Consider the following 18697-nt stretch of genomic DNA (forward strand, 5'->3'; position numbering starts at 1 on the left):
GTAGAGTGTGTGTTTCTCAGGCACATTCAGAAAGCCTAACGTTGTCCTGCTCTGGATCACCTGCTGGCAGCTGACAGTCTCATTGCCCAGGGAGCACCTGAGGGACCAGATACACTCCCAGTAATAGCTTAGGCCCGGGTTGTCTATGGCTACTTCCTATACCACGTGCTGTTCCTTTCATGAATGTTTTGCTCTAAACGAGTTTGCACTTCCTTGTTGAAGCACAGGCTTGTGCACACAAAAAAAGCACCTTTGTTCCCCGTATTCCTGCTCACTGCAAGTGTGTTTCTGCTACTGTGTGAGAAACGCCAGAGAATATTCTGCTGTGACGTGTATAAGCTGGTGAGCATCACTTCATCAGGAGTGCGCTGGAGTATAGAAATCGGCAGGGCCTGTCGCTGCTCCAAGTTTGGTACCGGCATTGCTTAAATAAAGTGTCTGCCTTTACTTCTGTAACGAGAGGGGGATCAACAAGCGCGGTTAGCCTTCCAGAGGACTTGGCCCAGTGTTTGGTTCAGGTAATAAATACCTTTGTAAAGATTTTAGTGGAACCAGACCTGCAGGGCAGTTCAGCACCAAAGACGTCAGATGTTTGTCTGATATGACGTGCTCGGTGGGCTCTGCCTTTGTAGGTGCAACCCGTGAGCAGGCCAGGTCCCCCTTGCAGGGTCCAGGGACTGCCCTGGCCCCGTGGCTTCTGTAGCTTGATATCACACACTCCTGGAGCAGCAGAGATGAGGTGTTGCAATCTATCATTTGCATTGATGCTCCAGGGCTACCGTTCTGACTGGTCCCTACACAAAACCACATGTAGGTCACTTAAGGCAAGGCCTTTACACAGGCTGTGGTACGTACTTAGGATTCTCTCTTTCCCCCTCCAAAAACTGTAAGGAAAGTGTAGGGAAACTAGTTTCCTGCGCCTTTATGAGTAACTCCGAGTGGCCTGAGATTTAGTAGGGATTTACATATGGCTATTAAATGGATCAGTGGGTAATGATACTTTGGGGTAGCAGAGCTGTCATACAGGTCAGAGAAGAGCTCCTGCTCACCCAGGGGCAGAGGGATGCCGCCTGCCCCCACCACCTGGCTGAAAGGCCTGACCCAGCTCTTCACTTAACCACTGGAAGTCACTGATTCTTCAGACCATGTGTAACTCAGACCTCAAATTTCGGTGTCTAGTCTGTGCATTTAAAGTGTGAGCAGCCTAACTACTTTAGAAAAAAAAAATATTATTTATTGGTTTTCATTTAGAGACAGTGAAAGCCTTTTGGGTAGGTATTATTCGACTGCTATGGGGCACATGGTTCTGGGAAAGCTTCTTTTGCTCCACTGGACTGCAATAAGCTATGCCAGTAGATGCACTTAGATATTACTGCGTCTGCACTAGAGGATTTTCTGCTTTAATTATGCTGATGCATTCTTAAGCATAGAGCAGACCTAATTTTAGGCCTAGCTTTTTTTGACATCTTATAAGCAGGCAAGGAAATGAAGTTATGGTAACTAGCCTGCAAATTTGTCTGTTTAAAAGGTTTTTTAGAGACCTTTACACAAATGTTAATATATTTTTAATTCAGAGTGCAATTTGTCCCCTCTTGTACTTTACTCCTTGCATACTCCTTAAGCAGCCTTGTGCAATCTCAGGCTTTATTTAGTTCCACTGGAATAAATTTGACTTTGTAAGAGTGTAAGAACTTCTCCTTTTAGCACTCGTGGGAGGGTGCATTTAGCACATATAAACAGCTTCTGCCCAGGACAGACAGTGCTGGCATGAACCCCAACAACTTCAAATGGCAGCAGCTGACCCTTGTTTTGGGGAGCACCCCGCACCTGTATCTGCTGTGCAACAGCTCTAGCAACTTGGAGACGTCTTACTCATATTTCTTTCCTGGTCTGTCAGGCTGGAGTTTTCCAAGTCTGTCCTCTAGATAAACCTAGAATTTCCCCCAGGTTTAACGAGGAAAATGTATGTGTCAAGTTGTTCTTCATCATCAAATTTTACTAATAAATGCCAAGCCAAGTTAGGGGATGGTATGCTTAGGAAATTCTTAGTACATGTGTTTACAATTGAAATTGTAGCAGTGCAATTGATGCTGTTGCATATGTGTTCAGCCCACAACTATGAAGTAAGAGCCAGGGTATATATTGAAGTAAAAGATTTCTATTTATTTGGTTTAAAGTGTCATAGCTTAAATGAAACCACTTGAACCAGCCAACGAAGGCTGTTCCTCAAAACTGTTTCCCCTTTGCGCATATAATAATTTTCTCAGCTGCCTATAATGGTTTTCCAGAAATTGCCAGTGTTTGATGGATTGCATGTCCTGAATGTAAACCCAGTTTAGGATTGATCCCTCCACAGCAAATAATTATAACTGTGGATTTTCCTGTCCCATCTATTAGAATTGAAATATGAGAAATTTGTTTTGCAAATTGAGACATTCTTTTTTCCTTACATAGCACAACTTTATTTTTCTGGACTTTTTTCTAAAAAGTCTTTTATTTGTATGTAAGCAAATAGAATTACTTAAAATTGCAGACTAAGGAAAGTACAAGTAAAGATGTAACAGTGAGGTCTCTCTAAAATATTAGATAAGGTGTCAAAATAGAAGTGTTACCTAGAATTAAGCTCGCCTTACTGTACAGACCATGAAGTAAAGTTGTTACAGAAAAAAAGAAATCTCTATGCAGTTAAGACTGGCCCAAACATGTGGAACAAATTCAAGGCAAACTTGCTCTAGAAATCATGGGAGAAAATTACAATAAACCTTATTACCAAGTGCTCCAGTAAGGTAATTTCAGAGTTATGTTTTAGTATTGGTGAAATCTTTAGTCCATATCCATGTGCATGGTAAAAAGCCTGGCAAATAGTCTCGTTTTTAGCTCTCAATCTTTTTAACAAGAGAAATGCCGGGGAGGATTTGTGGCAGGGGTCAGTGACAACTTTCTGCAGAAGTGCTAAAGCGTGCAAGAGAAGACCTCTGCTGATAGACCCTGGGAACTGCACATCTCCGGAAAGCAGACCCTGGGAAAAGGCTTGGCAGTGCATTTCCCTATGGGACACCAGGCCTGGGCAGCACGGGAGCAGCAGCTCCAGGGGAGAAAGGTGCCAAAAAAGCAGCAGTGCAATGTTGTGATCTGCATTTGTGGAGGAAATGCGGCGGTCATGGTCCCCATGGCCACGCTGGGACCTGCACAGGGGCGGCTGTGCTGGGGCATCAGGTGGCAGGCTGTCAGTCAGGTTGTGCAGCTGGACAAAACAGATTTTGTACAGTCAGCACCTAAATGCAGATCAAGCATCCTTATAGTTTCATTTTAACTACAAATCCTTTGGGATCCCAATCCATAAAATACTCGAGACTGTCATTTTATGCAAGACACCCCATACTCTTCCCTTGCAACATTCATGCACTTCAGGTCAACAACATATGTGGTTGCTGTGTTCTCCTGGACCTGGGGCACTGACTACTCCTCCTGCAGAGCCCATTGAGGAGTTATCTTAAATGAACCAACCAGCCCCTGCAGTTCCTGCAGGTGCAGGACAGCCATGGTTACGCTTGCGCAACACGTGCAATGGCACCGCTGCGGCCAGGGCAAGTGAAATCAAACACACCTCCATCTCACGGGAACGGCATTTCTGTGAGCAAATACAGCTTGAGCACAGAAGACATACAGCTTGAGTGCTTCTCAGTGTATAAAGCTTTTACTCAAAATAATAAAGAATACATAATGACTGAGGGTTTTTTCATTGCTGTTTTAGACAAGTGATGGAGCAACAGCAACAGCGCCAGGAATCTTTGGAAAGAAGAACCTCTACCACAGGCACGTATCAAACCAAGCAGATAGAATCTCTCCTTGCTTGTGTCCTCTAGCTGTAGTTGGGTTTTGCGTGGTGCTATACAAGAGCTATACTGCTAAAAGTGGTTATAGTTATGATTAGATTTTAAAGCATTTTCAGCTAGAGACTTACATGCATTTGGTCATGGTTGTGGTGTTTCACAGAGGCTCAGGCCTGGGGCACGCAGGTAGAGCTAGCCAGGTTTTGTGCTTGGCAAAACTTGTACAGTTGAGGGGAATTTTAGGCGTACCAAGGGGGCCTGGCTGTGCTTCTTCCACATCCACAAGGAGAGCAGGTAGCGCAGCCACAGCAAGAGTGACTTTGTTTTGCTGGGGGATGTCAGGTGGAGGTGCTGGATGTGCCAGGTCAGGTGCTCCCCATTGCTCTGCAGCACAGAGCAAACTACAGTGCAGAGGAAAATAGAGCTCTAGATGATCATCGGTGGGGATTTTGTGGTCATGAAGTGAGGAGTCTTCTGTGAGCTTAATGGAAAAAATATATATATATATTTAATGAGCTTATGAAAATCTTCTATAGCATAATAAGTTGCACAAAGCTGAGAGAAAAGATGACAGGAATAGCTTATAACTACAAAACATGGCTTTTGTGAAAGAAGGCAGCAAGCGAGCCAAGATGGCCATCTTGTGTTTGGACTTTTGTTTGGGGGAGTTTTTTTCAGTTAATCTGGCCACATAAGTGAAATGTTTTTCCTCAGCTGTTACAACTTTTCAGTTGCTTTTGACTCGAAACCAGCTAAGACATACACAGATGCCTTAGTCAGTGACAGAAGTTGCTGGACTCTGTTAGGGCAGAGATCACTGTGTGCTGTTCTGCGTAGGGAATATAGCCAAAATCCTGCCTCAGCATCTGGAAAGAGAAGGACGTGGCTCTGGGGAGTTCTGACTGTCCCTTCCCTGGCTACCAGGTGGCCACTGCTGTGTTCATCGTGTCCCTTGCAGCTGCCCCTAGTGCAAGAGTGGTGCTTGTGATCCTGACTCAGATTCACACGAGGCTTGGAGGAGCCTCACTGGCACCGGAGCACACAGCCTGTCCCATGCTGCCAGGGTCCTGCTCTGCACAGCCCTCTGGTTCTGCCGAGGGTTGGAAACCCCCGAGCCGGTGCCTGCACCATCTCCTCTTTGCTCTGTTCAAGTTTCTGTTTGCATTTACTTTGCAGTTCCTTTTTCTCCATTCCGCTTTGCCTTGGTTTCGTTCCTCGCTACGTACCCATCTTACTCTTTTCATTTGTCTTTTCTGTTCTTTTAGTTTCCACCATTCAGATAAGGGTGTGCTCTCCCCCCTCTCAGCCCCAGTCTCCTCCTCCCGCCTGCAGTAACTGCGGTGCTCCTTCCCCCGGTGCTGTGCCCCCACACACCCCTCATGCCAGCGCTGTCTCTTCGGCACCCGCTGTCCCCGAGCCCGCTAGTCAGTCCTCTTTCAGATCCCTGCGGAGAGCCAGAGAGCCCCCGCAGCTCCTGCACAGGCACTCGGCCTCTGAGCTGCCAACAGCCCCAGGTTCCTCCCCTCCAGCCTGCCCAAACCGCAGGACCGTAACACCAGGCATCAGGCGAACGTCGCTGTCTCCACCACCTCCCCATCCTTCCCACTTTCCCTTCGCCTCTCACCAGCCTCTCAGGCGCTCTTCTCTTTCCTGTTCTCCTCGGTCTTCTGCTTGCCCCATCACAAATGCACCACATCCACAGAGAGGTGACGTCCTGCAGCCACATGGTCCCACCATCCTGCCTGTGATTCCTGTCCCGCCTGACAGGGCCAAGGGACCCACAGATAAAGCAGGGCAGGAGACCTCGGCAAACGTACCTCTGAATGGCCATCCTGAAGAACAAATTGCTTTAGGCTCCTCTGGGACCCAGGTGAAAAGCATGGATGGGTCCTTCTTTCCACACATAGGAGCTACACCTTCCTCCCCGCTGCCCACCACTGCCAGCCCCCCCAGCTCCTTTGGCCAGGCTCCCTCCCCATCCTCCCATCCATCATCTCGTCCTGCACAGCAGTGGTGTCAGCCCATGTCACACTGTCTTCCATTGCCTCCCCCTTACGCTGCTGTGTCTGAGGTGACTATGCCCAGGAGGAGCCCTCCTTACATGACTTCATCAACCATTACCCACTTGAGTAAGTACCGATTTTGAATGAGTTGCGACCTGTATAAAGCCTTAGCTTTCAGCTGTTTCAAAAGCCCCGTTGGCACTGCCCGTGACTGCTAGAAAGAGGGCTGAGAGACCCAAGGCTGCTCCTGCTCTACATGATTTCTGAAACCAAGGTGGAAAAGTATTGAAAGCACTCAGGACTGGTCCAGGGACCTTCTGAGCTAAAAGCAAGGCAAAAAGCAAGAATTACAGGACCAGCGCCCTGTAGCTGGGTTGTTGCAATGCATATTCTTACTGTATTAGCCCAGGAGATTTTTATCATTCAGCAGAGTCAAATTGCATTTGGCAGTGAGCTTCATACAGAACCTATTTTCAGCTGATCCAAACGTAGCAGATGGGCTCTTCTGAAGCTGGAGGCCAGGCCTGCAGTAGACTTGTCTGTGTAGCAATATTGGTAGAGGTTGTGATTTTTATTCTTTTTCTTAAGTGGTATTTCTGTTACCAGCAAAAGATATAATAAGGATTTTGTTATAGTTACCCAGAATCCCCTGTGTTTGTGTAATTTATTTTGTTCTAGAAACTCTCTTCCTGATATAAACTGCATTTATAGTTGAGGGCTTGTCACTATAACTATTCCAGCAAACCTTTTTCATTGCAGGCAGATCAAGAGCTTGGGTCTGTCACTTTGCATATGGTCTTGATTTCTAGCGCTCATCTGAAGCCTGCGGAGTTAGAACAGTTACGAATAATGCCTATTTGCAATTCAGATTATACGTTTTGTGACTTGGATCCATTCCTGTTTATAACCACATATAATGCTTAAATGATGTGCCTAGAGAAGGAAGAAAATGGAGACATTTCCTTTCACTTTCTGCTAAAAATATTACTGCAACCACTGGAAGCTCAGTCCTTCAGCTGATATAAGTCCTTGAAATCCACTTAGTTCAATAAAGTTATTTTAAACTCACATCAGTCCATTATTTTGACTCAGTTCAATTTTTGCCTCAGGCTGGCCTCTAATTAGGTGGGTGTAGTTTTGCAATTACAATTAACTGTACCCACAATGAATTACTAGCTATTATGTTCATGAACCAAAAAGGGCTTGAAACGTTTAAAGTATTTCTAATAGCAGCTATGGTTCATTTCAAGAGTGGAATTGGGAGTGTGAAATAATGGCAGAAGTAACCACAGAAATAAGCCAGTATTGTAACAAAACCTAGATAAGAAGAAAACCAGGCTGCTAATGTTAAATACAGTTTCCAAATGTTCCTCAGTCAAAACCCGCCTGTCTTTCAAAATAACACTTACCGAACAATTGAACCTGTGATTATGTATCAAGAGCAGCCTGTTCTGAAATGGCATAACATGAGTAAATACCCTGGGGCGGTGTATTTGTTCAACTGACCCCTTAACGACAGGCATAACACAGCAACGGAGTTACCCACCATTGGCCCCTCCAGCAGGCTGCTGCTTTGAGGGACTTTGCTGAACCTCGGGGTGCTTGGAGCTGGACTCTCCCCCATTATTTTGCAAGACCAGCTGAGGCCACACACCTCCTGTTCAACAGAAAGGGGATGTGTCACTGCAGCCCACAATTCTGGGAAAAGCTGATGTTAACCGAAGTCCGTGGAGTTGGCTGATGTAGTTTGTTATCTCCGTGTAGAAAGTTATGAGAGGAGCAGAAGAAGGTGCCACTTATGAACTGGGAAGTCTTGTCCATGTTTCATTTTCGGCACAGAATAAATCATAGAATCATAGAATCATCGAATATCCTGAGTTGGAAGGGACCCATAAGGATCATTGAGTCCAACTCCTGGCTTCACACAGGACCAGCCAAATCAGAGCATATGACTGAGAGCATTATCCAGATGCTTCTTGAACTCAGTCAAGCTCGGTGCTGTGACCACTTCCCTAGGGAGCCTGTTCCAGTGCCCGACCGCCCTCTCAGTGAAGAACCTTTTCCTGATATCCAACCTAAACCTCCCCCATTGCAGCTTCATTCTGTACCCTCAATTCTATCACTGGTCACCAGAGGGAGGAGATCAGCGCCTGCCCCTTCGCTCCCCCTCGTGAGGAAGCTGTAGGCCACGATGAGGTCTCCCCTCAGTCTCCTCTTCTCTAGGCTGAACAAACCAAGGGACTTCAGCCTCTCCTCATATGTCTAAAAAACTCTAGCCCATCCAGGGAGAAGAGGAGGGAGAAGGCTAGTTTATCAGTGACAGGGTCTCGCAGGAGGACGCGACCGTAGCTGATTAACCGTTGATGTAACCACCATTTCTGGTTCTTCTGCGTGCTTGGTGCTTCCTTGCGTTGCTCACCCGTTGTGCAGTCAGGTCATGGCCTTGGGAGCGGGAATGTGACCTTGTGTACAGGCTGGAGGGACCACGCTTCATGTCTAATTTGCATTCTCTGCATTTCAGGCCAAGCACTTCCACCTGGTCATCCCAGTGGTGCTGCTGTGATCCCTGCTTCGTCTGGGGGGCCCCCACCTCCACCACCCCCCCCAGTCCCTCCGCCACCCATGGGAGCCGCACCCCCCCCGCCGCCCCCGCTGCCGGCAGGCGCTGGCCAAGGGGCTGGCACTGAAGATGGGTCAATGTCAGGGCTTGCAGCGGCTCTGGCTGGTGCCAAACTAAGGAGAGTTCAACGGGTAAGGAGATGGCACTGGGACACCCCAATGGGCTCTTCTCCCCTGCAGGAAAGCTTGGTGCAGTTTGGTGCAATGGTCTGCAAATCCGGCGTGAAACACAGTGAAACATGCTTCAGCTGACCATTAGGTGAACTTTTAAATGTGAGTTTGTAGTGCAAATAAAGCTGAGCAGGAAATGTTTGGTAGAATTTCTGCTCTTCAGAAAATATTAATTAGCAAATGGCTGCAAGTTCTCATGCCAGGATGTCATTACTTCTGCAAAGTCCACCATTGTTCTGTCTGTTAGTGTTTTCAGTCATTATAAGTGATTAAAACTGCACCGTGCTTACAAAAACCAGTGTAGACTGCTGAGGCCTCACGTCAATAGGTGTCCACTTAGGTGAAGGTTGCATAACCATGCATAAACATAATTATGAACAAACAGCACTGTGGGTTTTTTCATCATTTGCCCATATATCTGCCTCATGCAGATTGTTCCTGGGTTTAGTAAGGTCCACATGGGTCTTCTCCCCAAGGCAGAACACATCCTATCTCTGGTTTTGGGCTGTGATTGTGATCACTGTTTTACTGGTCCTAATAATTAGGAAAACTAATCATTAAGAGTGTGGTTGTAAATGAAACTTTTCATTTATTCCAATGTTGATTTCTGTCTTAAGCCAGAAGATGGTTCAGGAGGGTCCAGCCCCAGTGGGGTCTCTAAGAGCGATGCCAATCGAACAAGTAGCGGAGGAGGTGGAGGAGGACTAATGGAAGAAATGAATAAATTACTGGCAAAAAGGTTTGTACTTAGACTTCAAGTAAGCACTAGTATGAGCTCTGCAGCAAATTGTGGAACAAGGTGCTGTCATTTTTGGTTAGCAATGGGTCTCTTTGGTGCTCCTTTGCAATTTGACAGGTCCTGCATAGATGTTACTCGCCAGCATCGGCTGGCCTTCGATACAAAAGCGCAGGTGTTGCAGCAATGATACCTGGCAGAGTTTAGCTGCTGTAGCAAATCCTGCAGTGTGGTAACCTTCAAAGATGATTTCCTGGTCATTTCAGAAGGCATTCTGGACGTGAACTGTGGATGCAATCCTTTGGAAAGCATTAAATAAATACACAACACTATAAAAAAGTTACCAGCAATGTAAAATACCAAATAGATAATTTTCTCTCTTTGCAGAATTAAAATATTTTAATAGCTTGTAATAGTTATTTACTGGTTCAACTTCTGATCTATTTTGTGGTGCTGCATATCAAGACTGACCTTGCTGAACTGGACGACATCTGTAAGCAAAGTAAGGTTTGGTACTAGATGCTGGGGTAACTAGCTCTGTTGAAGCAAGCAAGCTAAATGGACATCTCATATGCTTCGATATAGAAATCCTACGAATTTCTGTGGTTCTAGTCTAAAATGTACCCAAGTATGGCTTTCAGCAGTGGGATCTGGTGTCTTCAAGTATTCAGGGCCAGATCTCCTTGGTATCTCAACAAAAACACTTGCACTACACCGTGCTTCCTCTGCTCTGAAAATAACTGAGCTGCAAATCCTTTCCCAGGGAGCTGACAGCAACAGAATTGTCTCTTAAATTTTGGGTCACAAAGCCATGGAAGTCATTGGAAATGCACAAGTGTCAGTCAAGGGTGCAATCTGGGCAAATGCTGTTAAACTGATACTGAGAGGTCTTCTTTTGGCTGCAAAATCCTTTTTATGGGTGATGACATAGAGAAAAGAAAGAACCTGGCACTGTGTTTCAGGTTGCTCTTACTGAGCTGGCAGCAAGGAGGTAAAAAAAGATGTTTGTTAAACTGAGCATGTTCGATACAGAAATCGTTGAGTGATGAGCAGGGGATCTCAGGGGTCCTTTTCTGAGCAAAAAACCACATGCTCAGAAACAGGGAATCTGTCTAATGCTGGGAAAGTAATGGAGAAAAACACTTCTGAGAGCTCAGGTGGTATAAAATAGTGCTCTCTAGACTGAGTGGCCCCTGTGAGAGCAGCCCTTTACTTCAGGACTGAAGTGCAAGCAGAATAATGAACTATCTCACAAACCGCTACCATTTCTAGCCCAGTTAAGTTTGTTGCAGGTCATAAATCTAACACTGGGCTCTCATCCTGGCAAGTATTTCCCTGGCTCCGGTTCATAACCATTATAACATTTTTCCACAGAATTGTCAACTAAATATTCTAGCAAGACTATACAATTATTACTGTTCTAATGAAATTATTAATTCAGTTGAATATCTGGAAATAATTCCCACAAAGCACTGTGTCCTGCAAACACGTGCATTTGTTTTACCTCTCTTTTTGTCAAATTTACATCAAATCCTCCAATTTGTTTATCCAGTGAGGCTTTTCTTTTGCCAATGATATGAAAAAAAAGTCCTTTGACAAGCTTGTGGCAGTGTTTTGAAACTCAGAAGTCTTTCTAAGTGCTACTTGGGATTCTTTTTTTCCTGTGAGATTAATTTCGCCCATCTCAGAATCAAGACTAAATCAAAAATCTGTCATTCTGGTGTTTAAAAAAAATCTGCTAAGGATAGTGTTTGCAGGTGGATGAAGATAGGGATCATCACAACCAAAATCCATGTGAAGAATAGAGGTGCAGTTCCCTTTATTGTCTAAAATGTAAAATTGAATGTCTGGACAATCAGTACCTGGTGCACTTCAGTGCTGTTTAGACCCTAAATCTGCCTTGAAAATCAAGAATTTGCTTTTTGTTTTCCTTCAGCCAGCGTGGCTTAACACCAAGAAGTTTTACCATGTGTTCTTCAAAGATAAACAACCGCCACCTTTGTTTACTTTCATGTCCAATTGTTCCAGTGGGTGGATTGCAGCTCTTTGCCGCTTGCTTCTCAGGGAATTTTGCCTCGCCTTGGGAAGCAAGACAGAGTGAGGGTCTCAGGTCCTCACTCAGCTTCTGCAGGCACTGTCCTCGGACTGCAGGGCTCAGGAGCTCTGCTGCCTTTGAATTGGATTTGAGACAGCAATAATCTCCCATCACTCACCAAAGGCACTTGAAAATCCAGGCTGGCGCACTCATGTTTCCTGACTCCTAGTCTCCAGCCAGATCTTTCCCACCCTGGGGGAGTAGGGGTCTTGGCTGAGCAGAAATGGTGCCCTGTCTTTCCCAATAAGGATGGACCTGGCTTGAAGGGCTTTTCTGACTGTCTTCCCATCACATGGGAGCACTGCCACAGCCCTTTCTCTGGGAGGGAACGGGGATGAGGGGATGTGGGACAGGTGACAAAAGAATGTGAGAGCTGCCCAAGAACAGTGCCATCACTGCAATACCCATCTGAGCCACCTGGGGGGGTTGGGTTGGTCCTCAGAAACGCCTGTGGGGTTTGGGTTGTTCCTCCTGTGTAGGACACAGAAGCCACCACTTCCTGAGCCCTAGAGAGAAGCCGTCCCTTTCTCACCCAGTTTCATACCCAGCTGTGCTTCCTTCCTCTGCTTCGACACATTTCCTTATGTTCTGCACCCTGCGTTCCTCCATTAAACACTGCCTCAAAATATCGCCCCTCTCCCTGAGTCGTATCACCGAGGTCTGGATTTCTCACCTCCACCCCAGTCCTACGCAACCAAACACATCCAGCCTTTGTCGCGTTCCCCAGGATGACATAAGTAAATAGTAACTCCCACCAAAGCCTGAATCAGCCTTCCCACGTGGAGGATGTGTTTCTAGAGGGTTGACTGTGTGTCCTATCTTGTGTTCCTTTGCAAAGGAGGAAAGCAGCGTCGCAGTCAGACAAGCCAGCTGACAAAAAGGAAGAGGAAAGCCAAAATGTAAGTGAAAGACTCCTCGCTGTTGTGCTTTTGCAAATATGTTGATGCTGCTATGCAACAATTACTCTTAATCTTGCCCCAAAGCTAGATTTGAAGCATACACTCAGAGATGTAAGGCACCAGTTAGCTTCTAAGCTGAAGCCTTTGCTGTCTTTCTGCCCCTTGTTCTCTCTCCTTGAAGCTCTGCATTAGTTTATATCCCCAATCAAACTTTTCGATAATACCAAACTGTTTAGAAAGGTGTTTTAGAGATTCTCTGTTAATGAGTATCTCGAGTACACTTTGTGGTGGGGGTATCTTCTGTCAAACTCGGTGCAATTCCATTTTATAATGCACAATTAATGCTTTGCCTGAGTGTGTTTTGAGGGCTACTAAAGAATATCGACATATCAAATATATGGGTTAATGTTTTATGATCTGTCACACATAAATCCCAGAAAAAAGAGTCCAGACCTGTGATGTAGTGTTTAATCTTCTACTTAGGAGGCATATTGATTGATTTAGTTACATTCTGTTAGCACCTGGACTATGCTCACTGATACCGGTGGCTGTCCTGGGCTAAAGGGCTGGGATCTGACCTACTGTTCCTTCAGGTGGCTCAGTTTCTACATCACAGAGAGTTTCTAAATTTCAGAAACAGATGGTTTGTATTTAAACAGCAGCAGCCACCACTTTAGAGTGGTAATTCAGCCTGGCTTGGTATACAGGGATGAGAGTGAGTCAGTGGAATCATGAAAACATGTCCATGTTAGCAAAAAACGAAAAGGATGTATTTTGCCAAGCTAAAGGGAGAGAGAGGTTAAAGTTTAAATGGACTTGAGCCATACCTTGGCAGCAGTGCCTGTTGGACATGCTTGGAGGAAACTTGCTTTTGTACCACCTGTGCTGCTACTGGTCTCCCAAGTAGGACTCTGCGCTTCACCTCCAGAATTAAGTAATGTCCTGTTTTTCTCTTTGTAGGATGATGCTAGCACCTCTCCTTCACCCAGTACACGAGGTCCCACCCAGCAGCAGCAAAATTCATCAGGTATTAAATCGAACTACTAGTGGTTTAGTTCTCTCCTTAATTTAGTCTTTGTCACCTCTAGACTCTGGGTTCATTGTCCTACTTCTGAGTGCAGCAGCAGTAACTAACAGGAAAATTCCCTAATACCTATTGTTTTAAAAACTGTACTCAGCAAGAAATGGTGATTTGATATGCTTCACAGCCAAGAAAATTACAATACAGCCAATTTAGTTAAAGGGGTCCATACACGTAGCTGAGGATGTGCATCTTCAACACTGTGCATCTGAATCTTCTAAGAGAAAAAAGCTATATTATTTTACTTTCAGTAGTGTAGCTGTCCTGGTTTACACAGTTGGGGTTTGGGTCTCAAATCGTTATCCTTCCTTAACCTAGTAGCTTGCTGCAGTAAACTTGATCCTGAGAGTTACTAGGTGAAATTAAGGAGCCCCCAAAATATGTTTTTCCTATGATGAGTTGAAATAGCTGTATCTAAGTAGATAAGCTGCAAGCCAGTCAGATTCATCCTTGCATCAGCCTTGGCTTTCATACATGCTGAAAGAAATCTCTCCCAAGGGAATGAGTATTTAACCATTCCAGCTTCCCTTTGGAACAAAGCCATGATTTGCGTGTTTTGCAAGGGAAAGGGAGGAAGCAGCAGAAAGGTGCATGTAAATGAGGAACCAGATCTAGAGATTTCCTGGGAGTGCCCATAATTCTTTTAAAGAGCTTTTTAGGACCTCAAAGAGGAGCAAACCCTTGTGTATAAAGTTGTGTGTTATTCAAGGCTCTGAAACAGTTCACTTTATTCTAGACTATTTGCATAGGAGAAGATTGGGATGATAGTAAGTGTTTTCAGTAACAAGGTTTGTGTAGTGCAGCTTTTGGGAATGTTCTGCAAGTTAGAAGTGTAGGCAACATTAAATAAACTCTGTGGAGATTTGCATAATGGAGGTCTCACTGCCGCCTTTTAGATACACCCACATTTTCTGCCAACTATGCAGGCAAAAAACCTAAGACTTTTTAACTTAAAATATAAGTAAGTATTGTACTGAATAAAATAAGCCTTGCAGCAATTAGCCTGTATTTCTTAATAGGAGTGATTTGTGCTTTTTCTCCTACTGTTCCAGTTCCATGTCTTTTTAGTATTGTTTAACTATCCAGTCCCTAATTAAAGGGATCACTAAACAGATTTTTGCCAATGCTTTCTCTCTAATGTAGGCAACCACACTCATTCAGCACTCCTGCTTTGATGGATCTAAGTCACTCGTCCTCACTGAATGAAAGCAGCTGTATAAGACAATCGACTTCAGGGGTTTTTTATTGTTAGAGAAAAAATAATGAACAGTAACTTTTCATTTTTGTTTTCCAGACTCTGGGAAGAAGCCATGGGAAAGGAGCAATTCTGTTGAAAAGCCTGTATCTTCATTACTTTCTAGGTGAGCTGCACGGGGTCTCCCTCTGGCTGACTAGCAGTTGGGATGGTCACGCTGTCCCCGTGGCACATGCACAACTCATGTCTCGTTTCATTCCATTGCTGTAGAAATCCATCAGTGGTGAAGAGCTGTGAAGCTAAGAGCCCCACACAATCCCACGTGTCTTCTAGGTACTGGCTAACAGCCTGGCTTCTTAAATGTCTTGGCTTGTCCTTTGGCTAATCACCTCATTCAGCACTAATGTTTGTCTTCTGTCACGTCTTTTACTCATTCTCTTACAATCTGCTTTGTCTGTCACTGCACAAAGTGTGAAGGTAGAGTGTGTCCTGTCAAAGGCTTGTTCCATGGAAACAGCCCCCTGCTCAGGTGGGCACAGGCATCACAGACATTAATCACACTTAAGCAACCACTTCAAGCATTCGTGCTTATGAATCAGAGGCACGGGCTTGGCGCCATGCTGTGCCATGTGGAAGGCAGGGTTTGGAGCATCTTTTTAGAACAGGTTCAGGATGACCCTGCCATAGAAGTTTTTGTTGCCCAACCTCTGCAGAAATTCAAAAGCAAAGGCAGAAATGATGTGAGGAGCCTGCAACCAGGGGAAGGGAAGTTATTCCTCCATCCATGCAACTGCAGTGGGTGCATGAGAAAGGAGAGCAAAGCTCGGTGCATTAAGTTAATAACATTGAGCTGTAAAAAGGCCCAGCCACAAACAGGGCATTCAGAAATATGTGGTATAAAAGCTGGCAGGTTTCAAAAGCAAAGAAGCCTAAAGTAGGACTCCAGAAGTCCTGTCGGTCAGAACAGCCAAGCTGCAGTATCACCACCCATGTTCTTACCCACAGACAGTGAGATCAAGTTTGATGTTGGACAGCTAAAGAGAGACACCCTTCCAGTGCTGGTCCAGGATCACCCAGTGTTACTGCAGTACTGGACACTGAGATGGATGGATAAGCTGAATAAGGAGGTGGAGCACAGGCTTACCTATGTTTAGAATTTAATGCAAAGAGATGTCCCTTATTTTACATTGTTAGGTATATGACAGTGCTGATCGTCTTCAGAGAGAAAGTTGCCAATGATGGCAACTACCCGCACGTACTTGCTCTGGTGTTAAAGATGCTGGAACATGCCCTGCCCAGAGGGATGCACCAGTGTTACTAGGGCAAAAATCAGTCTCTCCAGCTCTCCTAAAGCTAACGGGACATGCTGCTTCTAGGCACTATGTGAGAATTTCCAATAGATATAGAAAGACCATTCCTTCTCCTTGCAAATGGAAATGAAGCCCGGGCTATTTAAAGCAGCCATCAGGTTTTTGCCACTTATCTTCTATAAAGCCATTCCATCCTGGGAGGAGGAGTTCTGTAGGAAAAACTCGTTTCCTGGTCTGACCCTGGAGTAGCGCTCAGTCTTTGCTTGCTCGAGTGACTTCTGTGGGGGAAGCGGGGCAGGTTTCAAAAGCTCTGAACAGTGACCTGTTTCCATTCCTGTTCAGTTTGGTGGCATCTGTATCTGTCTTAACTCCCAGCTTAGCTATGAGACGGTAGGAGACATGTTAAGATTTTCCCCAGAAAGGGTTGCAAGACCAAGCGTACCCTCAGGAGCCTCAGACTCTCCATCAGCCCCCAGTTTGGGCCCAAAGATGATGGCAAAGTTATTTGAAGCCTTTTCTATGAATTATATAGCATGGTTAATTTTTGAAATGTTTTAGAGTTACTGTTTAAAAGAGAAAGTTCAGCAGCTTCTGCTTTCTTAATTTATTTTATCAGCTGACACCAGAGTTCAGCCCACTGACTACTACCATCCTGGAAGACTGATAACACCCAAGGATACTAGCCATTAAGGGCAGATTGGTTTTGTTTCTGGGTCAAGAAAAAGTGCCTGTGTTACACAGTGCTAACAACAAGCTCCACTTGCTTCAGTGAGGCCTTCCAAGGAAAGGATTTCTGGGTTATTATTTTCCCTATAATATTTTTCTAACCTGTATTCTACTATTACTTTAGCACCTGATTGAAGTCTAGGTAGCCAGGACAGGGTTGCTGTACAGAAAACAGACTGAGAGAGAAAACCAGACATCTAGCTTCCACATTGCAAATGCTGTAAGAAAATACATTGTTAAACAGTCTTTATCTCCTGAAGACATCTCAGCATTTTCTAGTCTGAAATTGAGACTCCCAACACCAAAAAAAAAAAGTAAATTAAGTTTTGGTGCAGTCTTTGCTCTCCCTCCAGTACATTTGCAATAGGAGAAAGCAGCATCTTTGAGGGTCAGGCTGTGAAACGGGAGCTGTGCTGCTCTCCAGCAGCTGCTGAACTCTCCTGAGCGGCACAAGAGGGAGCCTCTGGTTCAGTGCTCGACCATGGGTGCTCCTGCTCTGGGGTGGATTTCATCCACACCATCAGGTGGGTGTAGCTTAGCGTGCCTTGCAAGGAACTGACTGGCTTTTTTTGTCCTCTTCTTCCATTTCTCAAGGATGAAGCCAGTGAGCAGCAGCAATGATGTGGCTATGGATGCCTTAGATTTTGATCGAATGAAACAGGTGAGTGGAAAGGTCTTTTGCACTTAAGAGATTTGATGAGCTACCCATTTTCCCCCATGCATGCGCTGTACAAGCAAAACAGCTGTTCAGTCTTCTGATTTCCTCTATAACTAGGTGCTTAGAGAAAGGCTAGCTGGTGAGCAGCAAGAGAGCACAATCTCACCGCTATTTGATCAAGATGCCTGTACAGAAACGTGCAAATAAATATGCCAGCATCTTCTGCGTCCTTGGCCTGGGAGTGCAGACATAGCTATTAGTAGTGCTAGGCTCTGATCGTCAGCGGAGGCGGGGGACAAGCACAACCGTGTTAAACTTGCGTTTTCTTCCACCGGTTAGAAGGAAATTCTGAGCAGCTGACTTGTGTTTTGTCTCATCAGGAAATATTGGAGGAAGTTGTAAGAGAGTTACACAAAGTGAAAGAGGAGATAATTGATGGTAAGAAAGAGAAAAATTATTATTTTTCTCATCTTTATGACTAATTTCCCATAGATAAGATGGTAGGAACTGCAGAGAGTTCCCTCGTGTTTTCAGACTTCTCTGAGCAGCTCTGATTTATATACACATTTGAAGAACAAGCATCTACCTTACCTGAGCTCTGATCGTGACGTGTTTACATCCTTTATTTTTATGTTGTTGATGAGCACTTTCACTCCCAACTTGTGAGAAATTCACTGACCGGCGTTTCTCACAGCTGGGAGGGTGAGAAAGGGCCTGCCCATAGCCCATGGCACATCAATTTATCAAAGCCAGGGAGTGTGAAATCGCTTGTAACTAGCCAGCCACACAGGCCCCAGATGAGGAGGGGACAAAGGTACCAAACTGAAAATCCTTCCCAAGCATCTTCTGTAGGCTTCCTGTGTTTGAAGAGCTATTTCAGACCTTCACTTGATTACAGCTTTCCAAATAGCCACATATTTCATTGAAAAGTACAACGGCTGTACTAAATGTATCAGTACTTTTTTCTAAATTGCTCTGCAATATATGACTAAATGTATTTTTCAGGGCCATTATTGAAATGCACAGCAAAATACCTATTTGAAGCCCCCATTAGGGCATATGAAGATGCACGTCCACACCCTGCACTGCCCATCTTAGATTCACGCAGAAGGGGAAAAAGACGAGACTGTAAAACAGCTAAAATTCATTCCCTGTCCCCTTGCCCTAGACCTATGTGCTCACAAAACCTCGGAGCAGTTTGCAGTTGAGGAGACCCTCACCCGTACGCTACCGTCCCAGCAGCTTGGCCCTCAGAGCCTCCCCAGTTCATTCCAGTGCAAAATAAGACATTGACATAAACCACAGATGCATCTTCTTAAACCAGTACTGCAGTTTGCAAGCAAACAGCTGACTGCTTACCCTTACTCATCC

At 45.1% G+C, this 18697-nt stretch overlaps 1 protein-coding gene across 9 annotated transcripts in view; it reads left to right on the plus strand.

Moving 5' to 3' along the window:
* EVL (Enah/Vasp-like) overlaps nucleotides 1-18697 on the plus strand; it is a 158532-nt gene that overhangs the window by 139116 nt on the left and 719 nt on the right. For 4 of the 9 annotated variants that reach the window (XM_054828582.1, XM_054828583.1, XM_054828580.1 and 1 more), the window contains exons 5-13: nucleotides 3755-3816; nucleotides 8358-8587; nucleotides 9244-9365; nucleotides 12296-12356; nucleotides 13317-13383; nucleotides 14732-14798; nucleotides 14903-14965; nucleotides 17263-17329; nucleotides 17707-17764. In XM_054828582.1, coding sequence (XP_054684557.1) covers nucleotides 3755-3816; nucleotides 8358-8587; nucleotides 9244-9365; nucleotides 12296-12356; nucleotides 13317-13383; nucleotides 14732-14798; nucleotides 14903-14965; nucleotides 17263-17329; nucleotides 17707-17764 — 797 coding nt within the window. The remainder of the gene's footprint in view (nucleotides 1-3754; nucleotides 3817-8357; nucleotides 8588-9243; nucleotides 9366-12295; nucleotides 12357-13316; nucleotides 13384-14731; nucleotides 14799-14902; nucleotides 14966-17262; nucleotides 17330-17706; nucleotides 17765-18697) is intronic. The other 5 variants (XM_054828587.1, XM_054828584.1, XM_054828589.1 and 2 more) reach the window with 3 other exon arrangements.

Source organism: Grus americana, chromosome 5 (genome assembly GCF_028858705.1).
Source record: "Grus americana isolate bGruAme1 chromosome 5, bGruAme1.mat, whole genome shotgun sequence".
NCBI classification, from domain to species: Eukaryota; Metazoa; Chordata; class Aves; order Gruiformes; family Gruidae; genus Grus; species Grus americana.